Below are 18916 nucleotides of genomic sequence, written 5' to 3'. Positions count from 1 at the left end.
GCGCACCAGTGCATGTGGAGAAATCCAAGGCTTGACAGGTTGATGTGCCTAGTTACGATCACTAAGGGCGCACTCACGCTCGGCCCAGTTGCCCCGTGCTGTCGTCCCCCCTCCCCAGTGGGTGTGAGTGCACCCTAAGATTGGACGGTCCGTGTTCGGGGGAGGGGCTTAGTAAACGGTCAATTGGAAAGTCTTTACTGTGTTGGCTTTTACAATCAGTAACTTTTTTTCCCCCCTCCCTGCCAGGAGACGGACCCTGACTGTGGAGGGGCGTCCGGCCTGAGCCCCTCGCTTTGGCTCATGGTGGCCCTTCAGCTGGTTCTGCTCTGGGCTTTGACTGGCTCCAGACCCCATGCCATCCCATCATGACCTCTGAAAATCCTCATCACACCCCCACCCCCCCGTCCTCTCTCTCTCTCTCTCTCTCTCTCTCCCCTTCTGTTATCTCCAAAATGGCAACCAGCATGCCACGCTGCCACCGAAATGACGAACGCCTGAAGAGAAGCGCTTGTAACAAACATCCAAAAAAAAAAGCCCTGCATATTGCCTTCATTTCCAGGGTTATTCAAAGTGATTTCACCGGGTGCAAAGGGTACACGGGATGAAAAGATATGTTAATTGGAACGTATTGGTTTGAAACGTAAGAAAGAACTCAGCATATGCCCATCTTTCACATCTCCAATGGTCCTCGCCAGCTGAGATTTTGAGGAATCCAGAGATTAGTTTTGATTGGCCACTTCTGAACATTCTCCGGCTTGATGTCATTGAGGAAAGAAATCGGACTGCCTTATAGTATCAGAGGGATTTAAACCACTATTGGGGTGGGGGGGTGGTTGGGGCGGGGGTTTATTCGAGATGCAGTTTTATTCACCACTGCCAGAAACAACGCTGCCTTTTGCGAGCGTGTAATTTATTTTTAATCAATTTGCTGTGTGCTAGTCATTAGGTATACATTGTTTTGTGATCGACACCTCTGCTGACTTTGCAGGAAGAGATTTTAAATTGTTACATCACAACCTCTCTGCCCTTCATTTGCCTCCGTTGGGTTGCTGATGATAATGTTGATTTTTTTTTTTAATTTATTTATTTTAGATAGCACCGTGCAGAATATTTTCACAGCGTCTCTTAGGTCTGAAAGATTCATCGTCTTAACTTTTGCCCCAGTTATTCGTTCAGGTAGAAACTGTATTTGCAGTGTAGAAAAAAAATCCTCCTTCATTGTTATGTTTCTGCGCAGAAAACGAACCCTTCAACTGCCACAGAGGGCCCGACGCATTTTAACTTTAGTAGCCGGTCATCTAAACGTCGGCCCTGATCGAGAGTAGTAAAATATCTGGCTCTCCGCGCCTCGGTGGCGTTGGATTGCCCAATGAAAACTTTGTTGCCATAGTGCGCATTAACCAATCAGGGGGGAGCCTGGCTGGTGTCCTATGCATGCTCAGTGGACAAAATCCCCAAAACCCTGGTTTCTTTTATTGCCACCTATAAGGAAAACATCAGGGCGGTAGAATCTATATTTGACATTTGGTCAAAGAAAAAAGGGAAAATGTATGTTTGTATTCACTGCTGTCACTTTTTAAATTAAATGACTCGTGTCTGCACTGCAATTCAAAGTGCAGCTGTTATTTTTTTTGCTTGTTTACTACACTGCGGTATGATATCACCAGATCACTGCAGTCCTCTCGTCTCATCTTGTCTCATTTTTGTTGTGCCTTCTTTTCCATTGGTTTCATATATAAAACATACTGTGAGAAGTGACAGATGATTCACTGTCGATGCTTTCATTGAAATAGCTTCATCGTGTTTGCCATATAGCAGAGAAGATTTATTCAGAGATGCACCAGAAATCTGGCCATATATTAAAAAACAGGACCAAATCCAGACTCTTAAAGCAGCTCAATGCCAATGCAGGCCTAATATCATCAGTTAGGATACGAGAAAATAATGTCAAAATCATTTCAGGATGAAAATATAAATCCTTCCTGATGATGCAACACGGAGAACATGGAACACTGTGGTTTATTCATGTATTTTCAAAAAATATTGAGGACAAAAAGTCGTAAATTCGATTAGGCAGGAATTCATATATCAGGCAGATGTGATTGTTGTAAACAACATTTTGACTTAAACCAGCTGCACTAGATGGGTTCTTTGGTGCTGCTGGCAATAATTAATCCCACAGGTTTGTTCATGTATCTGTTGGATCCAGGTTGGAGTTGACAATCACAGGTAACGGTAAAAGGTTAAGTAACAGCTAAGTGAGATCAGAGACTTCAAGGATACTCATCTTGAAACATCATTACCTAACTGCCTAAGGTGTGTAAACGCTGGCGCATGATAGCGCTTAAATCTGGGGGTAAGTCAAAGACCACAAATTAAGGCGTGTGCTCCGCATTACCGCTCGTCCTCTTCAGAACTGTTTTGGTTAAGTAATGCTGTTGCATCATACTGAATAATATCCGTTTTTGTATTATAAGCATTCCTCCAAGGCAGGTCGAGGCGTGCCAGTTTGTCTGTTTTATTCTGTGGCGGACCTCCAACCACCGTAAGCATAAATGTCAGTAAATTTAAAGTGGTCTGTGGTGCACTTTCTACTCCTCCCCTCTATCTTAAACTATAATCTTACAACAAAAACCAATGTGGTGAAACTAACAACGGTATTTATGCTCAACATTTACTAACCGACTCAAGAATATCAAGTGCCATGTGGAACTCTTTTATTCTCTTGTGGAGAAACTGATTATCGTACATTTATGCAATTTACCAAGGAAACATGCAAGTCTCATAAAGGGTTTCCCTGTGCTGCATGGTGTGGCGTACAATTAAGTAAAAAACAAAATAAATAAACATATCTACTGTGCTCCTGCTTAATGTGTAATGTCGGGAAGCATAGTATTCTGGGTGTCAGACATTTGTTCATGGTATGATGAGGTACGATCAGCTATTACTGCCTTTCTCTTGGAGGGGTCGGGGTTCAAGCCATTTATGCAACACTATTATTTCATGACCATACCAGTGATTTTGTGAGTTTTTGACCAATCATGACAAATCATGAATACTCTTGGTTTATTATACCTTCAAAAATGACAATTCCATCAGCCTCACCCGTGCTTTGTGCTAAAATGTTGTCGAGCTAACATGCTAAACTAAGATTGAAACGTGGTATTATTATTATTTGCTTAAAATCTGCATTTCACCATTGTAATTGAGCATTTATGTCGAGCACAACTGTTCCTGTGTACAGCTTCAAACAGCTGCTAGCATGGCTGTAGACTCCAGTAACCCGCTTCAAATGCTATCAGCCCCTTTTCCTTGGCCTAACTGAGCCGTTTTGTTGTCAAAACCTAAAGTTGTTTTGTGTCAAAGGACCCTTCGCTAAGTCCTTCCTCTTGAAGCGCATATTGGCCAATCATATCATAGCATCAACCAGCTATCACCAGGGTCTAACGCTCAGGTTTTTTGTCATTGCGATACTCGTTACCCGGAGAGCTTTAAGGACGTATACATTTCTGAAATGTTACGTTTCTACATAAAAACCTGTGATGCTAACATTTGCAGTATGTTAGCACATCGTTAACTAGCTTTAGCATGTCTATTCTACGCAAGCTGAAGAACTGCTGAATCTTAAGAGAGAGTTTTAAGCTCTACAGAAATAAATGGAAAACAGCAGCTGCCCCAAAAATACCTTTGAATATGGGAATAGGTGGAAATGGTAAGCATGAATTGTAGGCTGTTGTAGCCAATAAGCTTGCAGAAATACTGGTATGGTCCTTTAAGTCACTACGTACATTGTAGGGACATGAAATGAGTGAAAATAAAACCACCTAAAATGCTCACACAGACGCTGGAGAACAGAAGAGCTCCATGTTAGTTGCCAGATTAATTCTACTCTTAAGTGCTAAAATCAGATGCTGTCACTTCAGGAATATTCTACTCTCGATGTGATACGAAGTGTTTTTGACTCTGTTGGTGCTCTCCGTATGGATCATGTGGGTTGGCCTTTTTTATTTGTGGAATCTTGAGGATTGCTTCTGCTGATGTGTGTGTGTTTTTGTGTCCGTTACTTTGCTGCCACTCCTCGTCAGACGATTGGCAGGCCTGTTGGTCAATCGTTCTCTGCCTCCGGTTTTAAGGCAGGCTCTCGATGGAGGCGTCCACCAAGTCGCCGGGAGGGTCTTGGTAGGCCTTGGTCGGCCCCCTTCGATTGTGCTTTAACATGTTACACTTTAGTGGAACTTGATTCTCCAGGATCAGTCATGTAAAAGACAATTTGTACAAATCTGATGTTGTTCTCAGCAAAAAAAAAAAAAATGTTTATAATCCTGGGGAGGAAAAGTGTGTTTATTCCTGTGCAAATAAGGTATATTCAGAATAAAAAGTTTATGATTACTATCTGTTGCATTGCGTTTAGAGTTCTGGCTCATGTCCTTTTTCTTGAAAAAAAGATCAGTTTTTTTTTCCCACTGTGGATCAAATTTCTGTTACTAACCTCTGTCACATTGCCAACACACATTTCCCATCCAAATGTGTGTGAAAATGAGAAGGAAGCACCCCGAGTCTGCTCTCCCAGTGTCTAGCCAAGAATCAGAATCTGTCGTCCGGCCAAAACCAACAATGTCCAGGAAAAAAAAAAAAAGGATGGAGGCGTAGGTCCAGCCACGTCTCTCTACAACGTTGAATTTGGCTCAAGGACACGTCCATTAACAACGACCCGTAATGTTCTCTGGTCGTAAATTTGCAATAATTCCCGTTCTCCCTGTTGCACGTTGATCAAATGGTAAGTGACTTTCTCGTTAGCGCAGTCCGCTTTACACTTGAACCTGAAACCAGCTGTGCTCAAGCCCAGATTCTTAGAGCCACTATTCCTCACTACCCCCCAAAGGCAAACGACGGGCTCATTTTACTCTTTATTATGGACGTTAAAATGTACCCTAGTCCTGCTCGGTTACTGCTAGCCCCGAAGAAAAACTCAAATCCTTTAGGTGCTTGGGGACGTTTTAAATGTGACCAATTACAACGTCTTTAGTATTTATTTTTAATAAAAAATGGCCTTTATTGTTGGTAGTGCAGCTGGCGAATGGCTATATAGAGACCAATAATATGAGATTACTTACTTTACAAACCCTGTGGCAGAAATTGATTGAATGAACTTGTTTAAAACTTCCTTTTTAGGCAAGTCTCACTTGATAGACTCTGCAAATAGTGAAGAAAATCATTGTAATGCAAAGAAATGACTTAGTGCATTTTATTACTTGTTTTATTTTGTAGGTTTTTTCACTGTTATCTCTGTTTTTTCCTTGCATGTGTATTTTATTTTCTTATTCGCATGAGATTTAGTATCGAGCTATAAAAAAACATGTTTTACGGTGACAGCACCCTGTCTTTCTTAAACTCCATCACCCCCACCCCAAACTCTTCCTCTCCACAAGTGTTATTCCTTGTATGTCATGGATGAGTTGCGATGTCAACAGCACATGCTGGATTTCCTGCCAGGGGCTCTGGATTTCACGTCTGGCAACAGGATGACCCAGTCGGTTTACACTGAGAGGTCAGTCCTGTTGTGTTTTTGATTGTTATCCTAAGTCTTTGGGCTTGTGGCTCTCTGTCACTGAATGATATCTGGCCTGGAGTTCTATGAGTAAATGGCTTCTAGAGTAAATATGAAAGGTCTATTATGTAAGTAATTATATTTGGTAGCATTAACAGTCCTCTCATTACATGGACAGATTTGTTTTTTCTGAAACGGGCTTTTCCGACGAGTACAGCGAGATGGTGTCACGTGTCGTTTGTGCACCAGAGGTAACCTTTAAGTTCTTTATAATCGGCGGTCCCGCGTGCTGGACCAGGAGTGGTCCCACACTGTTGAGTGCTGCTTCACATATGCATGCTCTGCTCTGAAAACCCTCTTCCCCTCTTCTCCGATAATGCTTACGCTTGCATTCCTCACCATGCGAGATGAAGAAGATATGGTTTCTGCGTTCTCCCTTCCTTTTCGGTTTGGAAACGATCCTAAAATGTGTCCAGCTTTGGATTACCGACGAGAACTTTGTCCCCACGCAAAACCTGTTTTATGCCTTAAAATGAACCCAACTGATTACCACTGAGGACATTTTGATTTTGCACAGATGCAGGCTATAAAGTATTCAGTAGCCGCATGTTTGACGGGAAGAAAGAATAACAACAACAAAGAGCGAGGATGAGCCGAACCAAGGCATTGTGAAGGTTTTGGTTTGTCTCCATGTCTCCTGTCTTTCAGCTTCAATTTCAAGGTCATTCATTTGACTTTGTACTCAGAGAGGCTGTAACCATCCAGATCCCAAGTAAAGTTCGTACTGTTTCGTTTAAATTTCAAACACCTCATAAAGGAGTTTTTGGAACTGCTGTAAATATATGTTGTGATACTTACAAGGCACGAGGGGAATGTGTTGCAGGGAAGCTAAGATTGACATGTTTAGTGTGTATTGTACATCCGCTGGCTGACTCCGGTTCCCTCCCGCATGTTTAATTGGTAATTGGTTGTCTATCTGTACAGAGCAGCAACCTGACCGGCGTGTAGCTGATGTCTGCTGGGATCGGGTCCCACCCCCCCAGCAGATCTCTGAAGGATAAGCCAGTTAATCTATGGATGAATGAATGGATTGTGCCCCTCTTATTCAGAAAGACTGTACCCTGAGGGTCAGCAGTCAACTGCATGCAACCCATTACACTCCTTTTAGATATTAGATTATGATGAGGGGTTACAGTAAAAGTATGGCATTCTTTCATCATGCAAACAGGCGGTAGGCAAGCCTGTAGTTTCAAAGGACATCCGTACATCAAAGTATCTTTGCTTACAGTTTATGTAAAACATGCTGTACATAACATCCGTCCATCTTTAGCATTTTTGCTTTAATCATCGGCGTATCAACCACATGGAACTGCGTGGTGAATTCTTGATCATATTTTAAAGATGCTCAAGATGGAATTTGGAGCACATGAGCTGGATTGCCTCCACACGACTGTCATGGCGATGGCTGAAGTGGCAGGCTAGCAGCCAACAGTGCTAACAGCACAAATAGCCTAAAAAGTGCTGCAGGCTACAAGTCATTTTCAATGCGAAGCTACAAAGACTGTGTGACAGGCGTGAAACACTCCAAAATTGAGCTTCTCTCAACTTATTTTTAGAGTCCTCCAATGTAGCGGTCTAACTGTACCTTTGATGAATGAAACCCTCTTCAGACCCTCAAGACTTTGTACAATGTGGAATCTGGAGACCACACACGCTTTCTGTGGAGCATAAGTAATGTCGTTGGATGAATATGTCACATTAGGTATCAAGAAAAAAACTTTAAGGTAACAGAAATAAAGAGAGGAGTGTATTATGTTTCCCATGGAAACAAATGTGGTTTGCATGATGAAAGTGATGGCATATTGACGATGTGTATTTTTTTGCGTAAACGTAAAAGAATAATTCTCGCGTGTTCAAACAGCTCCCCTTCAGAAAACTGGCGCCAGGCCTTTCCCTGATCTTTCCGAATCAGCTTGAATTCTGATCCCTTTTACCTGCTCCCTTGTCGGCGCACCACTTTGGATCCCTGTTGGGAGCCCTGACTTTTTGACTCATCAGCCGATCATTTGTGCACTCGCTTTATTGTAATTGCTGCAGTCTGGGAGCATCGGCTTTTCCGTGTTCCTTTCATGTTTTCTTGGCCGCGGAGAAAGTCAACTTAAGGCGGAAGCTCCAGCTGTATCGGGAAAACAGAAAAATACCCAGATGTGGGAAGGCCTCCCTCGCTGGGCCGTGCAGTGACCAGTGCCGGAAGGTTTGATGTGGTTTTTGAATCACCGGCATCACCCACGGTTTTGCATCAGCTGTCCTTGACTGGAAATGTGAGTGGTCCTTATCTCAGGGGAGAGGAGAAGGGAAAACAGAGGAGCACTTCCAGAGATTTGTAGACGGAGCCGAGGTGAAAAAAAAACAAGCTGTCAAAACGTTGTCTTTAAATGATGGCGCCCGAACAGGAGGCGGGTAAAGACGTTGAGCTACCCTTGAAAACCGATGGAGAACATTCATCTACATGAATCTTAGGGGTGACTTTTATTGATTCTGACAGACGATGTAATTTGAAAACCGGTCTTCGCAAGAGTTTAAAGGAGTAGTTCAACTTTTTTGAAAGGAGTTTATTCACTTTCCTGCTGCCTGCCAACACACCGAAAGCTCAGTTATTCACATTTAATATCTCGTTCAATACAAAGAAAAACTTTAAATATGGAATCTTGACTTCATTTAATGGTTTCCATGCAACCATTGAAGAATCCACAAAATCCCTACTTACTGCTTAGTCACGTGACTCGTTTTACACTCACTCATTAGTCTGTCAAGTTAACGTCAATCACGCTCTTTTCCTCAACCCAATTAAGTGGGTCTGTTATCTAAACCTAACTTCCTGCGAAGGCTGACGTTTATTTTCTAAACACACTATGTATGTAACAGGCTTATATTGACACACCATCCGTGACTGACGCATGCAAGGGTGACGCTAGAGGGCCCACTCTACAAAATCCAAGAAGCAGAGAGCTCCTGCACAAGTCACTGTTGCTGAAGAGTTGGCTGCCATGGCCCCATATTCAGCTGCAACCACCTTTCCATGGGGACTCCCAAACCCAAAAGTCACTCCATCACAACCAGATCCATCCTGGGTGGTGACTGCAAAAAGAGGGGAACACTCTCCTTTCCTTCGCCATAAAATCTGTGACATTCAACAATTAAATCGATATGAAACATCTTTTCTGGAATCCCTGTCAGATTTACCAACAGGCAGTTACAGGATGTCAGTCATAGAATTTGTCCACCACATCTCTGCAGAGGTGGAGGGAATTCCTCAAATTCATACAAACACTGGCTCTAACATCTCAATAAGACATTTATGTACGGGTAGAAATCTGCATTGAAATCCGTTTTTAAAAACCCTGTCTGGGCCCCCTCCAACACCAGCAGTTGGATACAATCCAATTTAAAAGCCATGAAAATGTCATTTAAGATGAAGGTCTAAATTTGATAGGGGCTGAGCGTTTATTAGGGCAAATTTAACTGGTGGGGAAGCTTGCTGTGCAGCCAACTCTCACCACATATTTCCAAGAATTTTAATGGATGGAAATTTTCAGCATTTAATCCTTCACAAAAATATGTAAATTGTCTGCTCTCCTATTATTGTGGATAAGAGGTTAAAATAATCAATATAAGCTACATTATGGGCAGTACAGGTATCGAGGCTGAGATTGCAGCACAAGTGAGCCAAAGAGTTTGTCAAAATCATGCTTTCAAATCTCTTATGGCAGCAGATTTTTCTTTAACGTCCTCATGATTGTGTCCCCCATGATGAGCATAGATGGTGTTTTGGAGGAGGTGCGACGGTGTGGATGGAGAAGGGCGGACAGAGAGGTGCAACGCTGCTGGTTTGAAGAACGGTATGGAGCGGCGAGTACCTGTGTGAGCCGAGTGTTCAGGTACGACTGTTGGAGGGGTCGGAGGGGTCGGAGGGGACGGGGAGTTGCAGTACCCACGGGAGCAGGAGCAGTCTGGGAAACTGCAGCCACACCAGAACATTTGCATTCTTTGGCTTTTGACTCGCTTTTGCTCGTTGTTTATGGCTTTGCATTTATGGTTTTGTCTTTTCTTGTTGTTTTACTATTTGCTTTAATGGTCTTTTGGCTATGTCATTTTACTGCGCTCTTAGTTTTTATGCCTTTCCTATATGTAATTGTATAGCACTTTAGTCAAATGTTGTTGTTTTGCAAAGTGATCTTTAAATACCTCCTGATTGGATTAGCTATGACTAATCTGCTTGGACATGTTCCAACTTTAGAGGCAAGCACAGCATGCAACTCAACTAAGGTTTGTCTGTGAATACGTTAAGATCAAGATTATTAAAACCATAAACAAAATTGCAATTCACTGCCACCCTATTCAGCTGGGAGCAGAAATCCCAGAGCCAAATATCTCAAAGCCAGGACTAATAACACCAAATTATGTGCACGGATGGATAGCACTGATGGCAAAGTTAAAATTACAAAAACAAATGTGGGGTTTTTTGTCGTTTTGATGAGCAGCCTTTTACAGGAAATGAATGTTCTGTTGATAAGAGCCAACCAAACTGAGTAAACACTAATAGTAAATTGGATGGTTAAAGATGTGTCAGCACCTGGCCTCTGCTATGACTGTTGTTCCTTCTGGCAGATTTTTAACTGACTGATTGTCTTACTGATCGTTAGATCAAAAACACAGATTTGCGTTCCGCCTCAAAAACAATGACTCACGCTGCCAGACTAACAGCTACGATGAGTCTTATGCCTCTTCTTACACAGATCAGCTCAGATACGAGCTCATTATACAACAGACACAAAGTCCGGCAGACAGCTTTTATTCTGGCGCAGTGAGTTATTTCCTCTGCTGCGGAGCGACTCAGCATTTCGCCTGTGTGTAATAAGAACGCGTGTGATTAAGCACCGATGGTCTGGTACGCGCTGAAAATTTACTCTCTCTTGACACGCCAAGTCCCAAATTCTGTGGATAAATTAACCTACAGCTGCCTCTCGCCACTACAGCTACATGCAGATGTGCACATTCCTACAAGCCCACACACCGAACATGCACGCACACATATGGATACATAATAAAATGCGGCCACGCAACACATAAACAAACCTGTAAATCCTTACACATAAAAGTACAGTAAACACTTTTGCCACATAAATTACTTTCCTGTGAAAAGGTGAGTCATTTGGAAAACCTCGGATCACTTGTGCAAACATTCGCCACCCACCTGCACACACACACACACACACACACACACACACACGCACACACACATTCAGTAGTAGGAAGAATTACAGGCATGCAAACAGGCAAGGTGCAGCACTTCTCCCACCGCAAGTATCAAAGACAAATGGTGCGTGACGAACCTGTGTGTGTGGCACCGTTCACCATGATTGGATGCTGAGTCAGCGCTAAATGTGTGTCAACAATGCACGAGAGTGAAGGGAACACCAAGGGATAAATGCCCCCTTTCTCTCGGAGGGTTCGATAAGAATCTCAACATCAATCTCAATCGCATAGCTGGAGCATGTAAGAAATAGTTTGCCATTTTAGGATATAATCATCTTCACTTTCTTGCCAAGGGTTACACGAGAAGATTGACGCTTATTGCAGATAAGCTACGGTTGATTAGCTTTATCTTAGCTTAGCATGACGGACAGAATCGGGGAGAATTGTTTTGCCAAGAAATTGCTTCAGCGTAGGCCCATTAGGCTACATATATTATATCTTGTTTGTTTAATTAACGCAGAAAATTAAGCGTAAAAATAGCTGGCGACTCTTTTTGTAAAAAGAAACACAACGTTGTCAGGCGCAGTTTTGAACTTTGACCCGGGCTAGTGGGTTTCTCTCTGCGTTCAGTTCTTAAATGGCTGTAATCCCAGCTCCGGACGTGAGATTGGCATCGATCCTCGCATCTCACTTTCGGGAACAAAAAACAAACTTGTCCCCCCCCAAAAAATGTCGAACTCTTCCTTTAAAGACAGGAACGATGAATGTGAGTTTGTGACGGCATTTCACCACCGGGGGGATGTATGTTAGTGCCATGTATCTGTGCTTGTGCCTGTTCCACTTTGGTAAGTGTGTCAGAATGTGTGTCGCTGGCGTGTGTCTGGGGTGTGTGTTGAAGGGGAGGTCAATCCTCGGTCTGGGTAATTTGCCACAGATGAAACCCAACTCCATTCCAGGAGACGGGGCGCAAGCGAACATTTCAAAGCTGCAGGAAATCTATTAGCACCTGGTGGGACTCCCCCACCCCCACGTCCCCCCCTATTCTGTCCTCTCTCTCCCACTCCCTCCCTCCTTCCATCCCTCGCTCTACCATCTCACCTCTCGCTGCCCCACCCCAGTTAATAAAGCCACACAAGACCACCACACACCCGCTGTGCCGCTAAAGCCAGGGGATTAGTGTGTGTGTGTGCGTGTGTGTGTCTGTGGTGTGTGGCGAGGTGTGCGTTTGCGGCCCCGTATGTGTGGACCTCGTGTGTGCAGAAAGTGCACGTAATGTATGTGGACCTGTCCTTATGCACACGTGGAGCCAGTTAGCAGTGAATGAGGTGCCAGACAAGCCTGCAGCAGCTGCCCCGTTCGAAACAATAGCTTATGATCCAGACACAGTAGGCTGCAGTCACCGCAGAGCGCTGACTCCAGGTCAGATCGTATGTGCCTGTTGTAACCACTGAGATGACGTGAGTGTCCGGAGTTGTAGAGGTCAGTTTGCCTCAGTTTTAGTTGATATATATATATATATATATATATATATATATATATACACCAGTTGGCTGTGGTCAAGCCCAAATGAGGACAAAATATGTCAACTCTGTTTTATGGCCAACACTGTGTTTGCATAATATCTGGATTTCACATAAAGCATCATCAGCTTAGGAGAATGTAGATTGTAGGAGTTGAATATGTCAACCTCGGCATGCCATTCAGAATATGATAGACAGATGTGTCCAAAAGATAATAGAAGAAAAGGTTGTGCAGCCGAATGGCCGAAACACCACATCGTCCAGTTTCCAGTCTGCCACTACCCTCTTCATGTGTCCAATACAGGCAAAAAAGTAAATAAATAAATAAATGTTGTGCACATTTAAAAATTCTGTTGGCGATTACTTCACCTGCCACCACACAAACTTTTTATAGACTTAATTAGATTTGGCTTTGCAACTGCATGATCTATTTCCTCTCATTCACAAACCGATACTGGCACGCACTGTGGGAATTTGATGCTTCCAGAACAGTTATTACACACCTTATTGTTCCATGGTTGGCAATCATGAGATGTAGACCAATGCCAGCAGGTTGAGCAACAGTTTCCCTGGCATACTTTAGCATCTATAACAATGCACAACAGACCTAGCTTCGGATTCCTAATATGTTGAATATATGACTTACAGATAGCAAAACCACAGCATTTTGTCTTCTAACATCATTTTTGAGGTCACAGGTTGAGGTCACTTGAGCATTAGCATATGCTAATTAGAGGGCTAGTCAGCTAAAGCTGATAAAATCTGCTTGTGACAGTCTTTGTTTCACCAACAAAATCCATGGTTGTATGCTAGAAACGATACATACACATAGTATATTTACCTATTGTTAAAAAAAATACAGAAAATGTTCTGTGCTAAATCTGCTACCAACTTGTGATAAAATGGAAGGCGTGACAGGTGTAGCAACTGTAACTAAGGGGGGCCAGGGATGAGCAAATGCTCAATTCAGTCGGGCAATAGAAACCTGAAATGATGCCTGTTCCAAGCAAATAACCTTTTCATGCTTGATTTTGATGAATCAAAATGCAGTTTAAGGACTGAATAACAAACACAGATTTTAAGCGGGAAAAAAAGCTGATCTTGTGATTGCGTAAATTCATCATTGTATTGAATACTGATGGCTATTTACGTATTTACCCCATTAAATGAGATCTGGCTACCAGTCTCTTGTCCAAAACAAGGACTTGTTCCGTCAGGGACAAATACCTTTGTAGAACAACGTTTTTGTAGAACAACTCCTGAGGTATTTTTGCTTGGTGCAGAGTTGGCTGATGATTATTAAATCTGCATTTTCTTTTTTGATCCCAGGTCATCTGTGGGGAAGGAGCATTTCCAATTGATGATACAATTTTGGCCTGAAATTAATCACAAATCTCTCTGTTTCTAGGTCAGTTCAAACATGTCTTTAGACCACCTGTAAAAAGAAAACCCTGACAGGAAACCCTGAGCTGCCAAAGCTGATCACCCACCATAATATCAAAACCAGACAAACCCACATAGCCAAAATCCTGAATTAGACCATTGGTTTACTTAAGCTTAAAAAGTCTTTAACTATTACTTAGTGTCCATCTTTCTTTACCTGCAGTGAAAAATCAGATTATTTAAGTCAACTGGTGACTACGGAGCGTTTGGGCGGTCTCGAGCGCGGTCGCCTGCTCGCCCGCTAGCTCGTGTGCAGGGTCCGACCTAATTGGATTTATGTGCGGGAATGTTTTCCAAAGCCACACTTGTGAAATACCTCCACATCTGCTGACCATTAGCAGTGGACATAACACACAACAGAGAGAGGAAAGCCCCCAACGCCTTGATTCATTGGACTGCAGCTCTGCTTTTATTGCAGCGGTTCTCTGCAGCGTTTCAGCACAGCGAGCGCTGCCTTATCTCTCTCTCTCTCTCTCTGTCTTTTTCCCTCCCCTGTTTTCACTTTTGGCCATTCGATCCTTCAATCCGCTCGCTATCTCTTTGTCTGACCTCTCCGATTCACTTTACCTTAAATGTTTCTGCAGCCGTTGTTCTTACTCTCTCTTTTTCAGGCTTGACTTTTTCTTGAATACCTTTTCTCTCCATCCTACAGATCTTACTTCCCATCTGCTTCCCACCCCAACCTCCCCTGTGCCCAGCTCTCCGACAGTCATTTATCTATGTCAATGCAACTTCCATCGCTAAACCTTGTCACTCGAGTCACCGGCGTCCTCCTGTTTCATCCCTAGGTGGGCACTGGGAGAAACTACCAAGGGGGTCTGACAACCCTCTGACCCCTCATCTGTCATCTGCAAGGGGAAAAGCACCCTCCTAATTGGGGTGGGGAGGCATCGAGAGGTTTGGGGGGCTGGTATGGAGGTTGTTATTCTAGTGTCGGAGGGGGGGTCAGAGGTGAAAAGGGGGAGATCACACCGGTGATTAGCCTCCTTCATGTGCAGGAATGGAGGGAAGCAGGGACAGGGCGAGTGTTTGTTGGGCAGCTGGGGTGTAAAGTAATTAGAGAGAGAGGGGTGAAATCCTGCATGTAGGATGGTCAGTGCCGTTAATGATATTTGCCAGGTCAAGCATGGACACCTGGAACCTTATGAGGTGAATCCACGTAATATCCATAAAATTGTCTCATAATCAGCCGCTAAAATCGATAAAAAAGAAAATAATTCCAAATTTAAATATGTGGCCTGCACTGTTTTCCAATCCCACCAAGAACTTTAATGCCGTCGGGACGCGGTGCAAATTGCATGCATCGGTTGTTTGAAAACTGTGTTCCTGGCCCTTTGAACTACACTCTAAGTCCTGAAGCTGCCAGCTGGATAAGCACATCAGCTGTGTGTATAAACAGGTTAATCTTAAAATCACAAGTGTTGGCATAGCGCTGCAAGGAGCAAGTCAACCGAGGCCGCATTTCGTGAGTGCTGACAGGTTCTGGCCTTGGGAGCCGACAATCTCTGAAAACCTCCCAGCTCTCGCGGATGATGAACGCGACCCATCTCTCCGGGTCTCCCTCCTCCGCCTCCTCACTTAGCCTGTCCACACCTCTTTACGTAGCTCAGCAGGCCATGAAAAAGGTACGTGTTTATGTGGGCATCTAACCGTGAAGCAACAAATCTCGGTCCGTCTGTTTGTCCCTCACCTATCTCGAAGGGGCGATCAAGCATATCCTGCTTTATCGTCTATTAAACTCTAAATGGGATCACGCAAAATGAACATGCTATAATGAAGAAGACTTAAAATTAGTGAGTGAGAGCATATGTTATAAATCAAGTGAGAACTAAATTGTTCTCATAGGCTTCTATAAGATCGACATGTTGTTTTGCGACCACATGAGTCGCCCCCTGCTGGCTATTAGAAAGAATGCATCTTTAATACATTTTCGTATTGACTTCCAGTTCCGAGGCAGTTGGACTGAACGACCAGGCGTCCAGAAAGTGTTGAAAATTATAATATAGGTTTTGTAGGAAATTAGCCATACCTGGACTTTAATTCTTCATAGTTTGGACACATTGTCCACTAGCCCCACCAATTAAATACGTATTTCTTTAAATGACAGTTCATTTCAAACTGTCAGTGAAACTGTTGTGTTGAAGGTTATATCTGGATCCCATTGATGACAGAATGCAAACATTTGTAAGGGCCATCATTTATGAGCTGGAATCATCTGGAAATGACTTATAGATGATGTAGCGTGTGGTTGGGCTGTCCAAGAGCTGGACTCGGTTGTGAAATGTATGTCAGTTACAATGTTTACGTGTTGAGCTAGTATTGAAATATAGTTGCTCATCGCTCTTGTATATCATATATCATTGTACTACCAAACTCATAGAATTCTGAATATTTTTGGAATCCTCAGCAAAAGGCCCAGAGCTTTGAAGGAAAAAAAATAAATCATGTAAGTTAATATTCCCATAGCTTTGGTCTGTTATGAACACTTCCAATAGCTGCTCCCTCTATGCATAATCAGCTGTCAAACCTAACTTATTTACCTGATGCTTGTGAAGCACAAGAGGCACGGCTAGCTGCGGTTCAAAGGGTACCAATCTAGCAAAATTTGCTCTGGGACAGATTTTTCCTGAGTGTCTGGATTTCTTCTTTGCACTGACACTGATTGACGTCGCGGGTGTGATGTGTGTGTGTGTGTGTGCGCGGAGCACTTGAGTGCCTGCTGTCGAGGCCTAAGAGCCGCCGAGCGCACACACACACCTCTACACCTGCCGGTACTTTCCCGCACACACACAGACCAAAGGGAGAGAAAAAGGGACCAAAGAAAAAATTAAATGACCTGCACGCGTCTTAATGAGGGAGGGCCCGGGCATCTGGTATTTACCTCAAACCAATTCTTCCCCCTGCTGCTCTCTCTGGAGGGCTTTAAGTCCACCGCCCGTTAACGGCTAAAGTGTGGATTTCCTGTCAAATAAGGGTTAGGGCCCAACAAAAGTCCTGTACGCTGGTACCTAAATAGGATTACTTCCAGCTGCCCCACCTAAACACACACACACAAACATGCACACACGTCATGTCTTATAAGGTCCCTATAGGGATTTAAACTGTGTCTGTGGTACTTAATGTTGCCTTTATAGTGACCTTATTGTACCTTGTTATAATATGGTATTTGTAAACTCCAATAATGAATGTAATATTCCTATAATAAAGATATAGGGCATTATAAAGTTGGATGCTCTAGTGTGCTCTAGCCAACGGCACCCTGATATAATTTTAACACTATAGTTCTTTAGGGGGTTTTGTGTGGTCAATATCGAATCTGATAAAATCATGAAGAGACTCTTGGTGTTGGTGTCTTGGTGGTTTTTTCCCAACCCGTACCTCTTATTTAAACAGCAGAACAAATATCCCCCCCAGGTCCATGATTTTAATCTTTGTTGTAATGTGACTTTCATTAAAAAACATCTGACCCCGTGATGTTGTCTTGTGATGTGGCATAGTTTCCCTAAATTGGGTTCCTGCCATTCAGTCTGGGGTTTCTCACTTTACTGGGCACATTACTTATCGAAAGTGGCAGCTCAAGTAATGTCACAGAATTACGTCCAATTACGTCCTGACATGCATACAACTCAAGTGGACGGGTTGGATGGAGTAAAGCACCTTCAAAACCCAGGGCATGTCAGTGCCTCCACTTGGCCAGTGTTCAGTGTCGATAGGAGTTAGTTCAGTCTTGCTGAACACTTGATTTTATTTTTTGGTAGTCATTTCTGCGTTATTATAAAGCGATCAAGAGAGATGGGGTGGATGGCATGTTGCAAAGCGCGGTAGGCTAGACTTGAACCAGAGCCGCTGCAGCAAGGACTCCTCCATAGCGGTACTCTGCTTAGTGCCACCCTGTTTTACGCTTCTGCACATTGTTTGGTACAGTATTAGACATTTTGTTTTGCAACTTTCTAAAGGAAGACGCAATCGCTGCTTTGTACCAAGTGTTCTTTGGCACACCATATAAAGAATGGGATCGGCCTTTTTTTTAGCTGAGACAAATGAGGAGAGACAGGTCTTGTCAGAAGGATCCTGTTTGAAGAACACAAGCTCAACTCGAGGCTCGCCAGGTATGTTTCTGCCAAACACAACTTCCCAGCGGTTCAATCATCCTATAAATTCCAGTTTCACATCACCACCTGCTAAAGGGTGCATGTGTGTGGCACCACCTCCAGAAAACACACCCTTTATAAAGGGATTATGAGTTGTGAGTAATGAATGTATTAATGTTTATTAAATCAGTTACATTTTAGGTTTAGGGTGACCTAAAATGAGTTCTATAAACAACCTGGAAGTTAATTGCAACTTTAAACCTGCTAGAGCGTGTTTTTTGTGTGCTTGTCATGTCAATACACCATAGTGATGTTAAATTGTTAAGGACACACTACAACAGAGGGTTGAAAATCAATTTATTTAGCCAAAATACAGTATGTCTAGCACATGGGAAATATTGTTTTCAAAATAAAAGCAAAATCACCAAGGTTTCATTGTAAAGCTGCATACATTGGGGGGTGGACCGAACAAACACGCCATTATTCTATCACTGTTGGCTTATTATGGTTGACTCGTTTGATTAATGGAATCTTGCTTAATCCAGCATGCTTATAGAAATATGCAAAAAATGCTTTTGATAACTGGGAGAAGTCGGAGTAGAACCAATTGGGTTTTTTTTTTCTCCGGTTTTCTGGCTTGCAGATTATGTCCCAGTAGCACCCTTAAAAAAATAAGGCTGGCAATAATAAGATGTAAAAATGGGCCACAGATAGGTCAACAGCAGTGTTAGTGTCCTGGTAAATGTCTAAAGCATTAGAATGATGTGGATGGCCTCAAAACAAAGTGCATGTTTATTATAATTAAGGAATATGTGAAAATACGTTTTAAACATTTTTTTCAAATGAATTAACCAATTCGTTCTTTAAGGTTGACAGTATGGAAAATATGAAATATCACCCGACTTTGACATACGCTGCATACGTATCCGACTTTATTTTGAAAACGCCAACCGGAAGCAGCGCTATTCCATCCTGGCGACTTGACGCTGGTGAGGAGAGACGCTGACAGCGAGGAGCACCAACTCAAAAGTAAAAGGGGGTTGAGCCGAGGACGTGTG

General features: G+C 43.0%; 1 protein-coding gene across 1 annotated transcript in view; it reads left to right on the top strand.

The window, feature by feature from the left end:
• cacna2d1a (calcium channel, voltage-dependent, alpha 2/delta subunit 1a) overlaps positions 1 to 4394 on the top strand; it is a 72824-nt gene extending 68430 nt beyond the window's left edge. Inside the window, exon 38 of the mRNA XM_084038793.1 lies at positions 247 to 4394. Coding sequence (XP_083894919.1) covers positions 247 to 369 — 123 coding nt within the window. The 3' untranslated portion in view covers positions 370 to 4394. The remainder of the gene's footprint in view (positions 1 to 246) is intronic.
• Positions 4395 to 18916: the final 14522 nt, after the last annotated feature.

This window comes from Eutrigla gurnardus (assembly GCF_963514095.1).
Source record: "Eutrigla gurnardus genome assembly, chromosome: 21".
NCBI lineage: Eukaryota > Metazoa > Chordata > Actinopteri > Perciformes > Triglidae > Eutrigla > Eutrigla gurnardus.
This window is presented reverse-complemented; position numbering and strand designations above follow the sequence as displayed.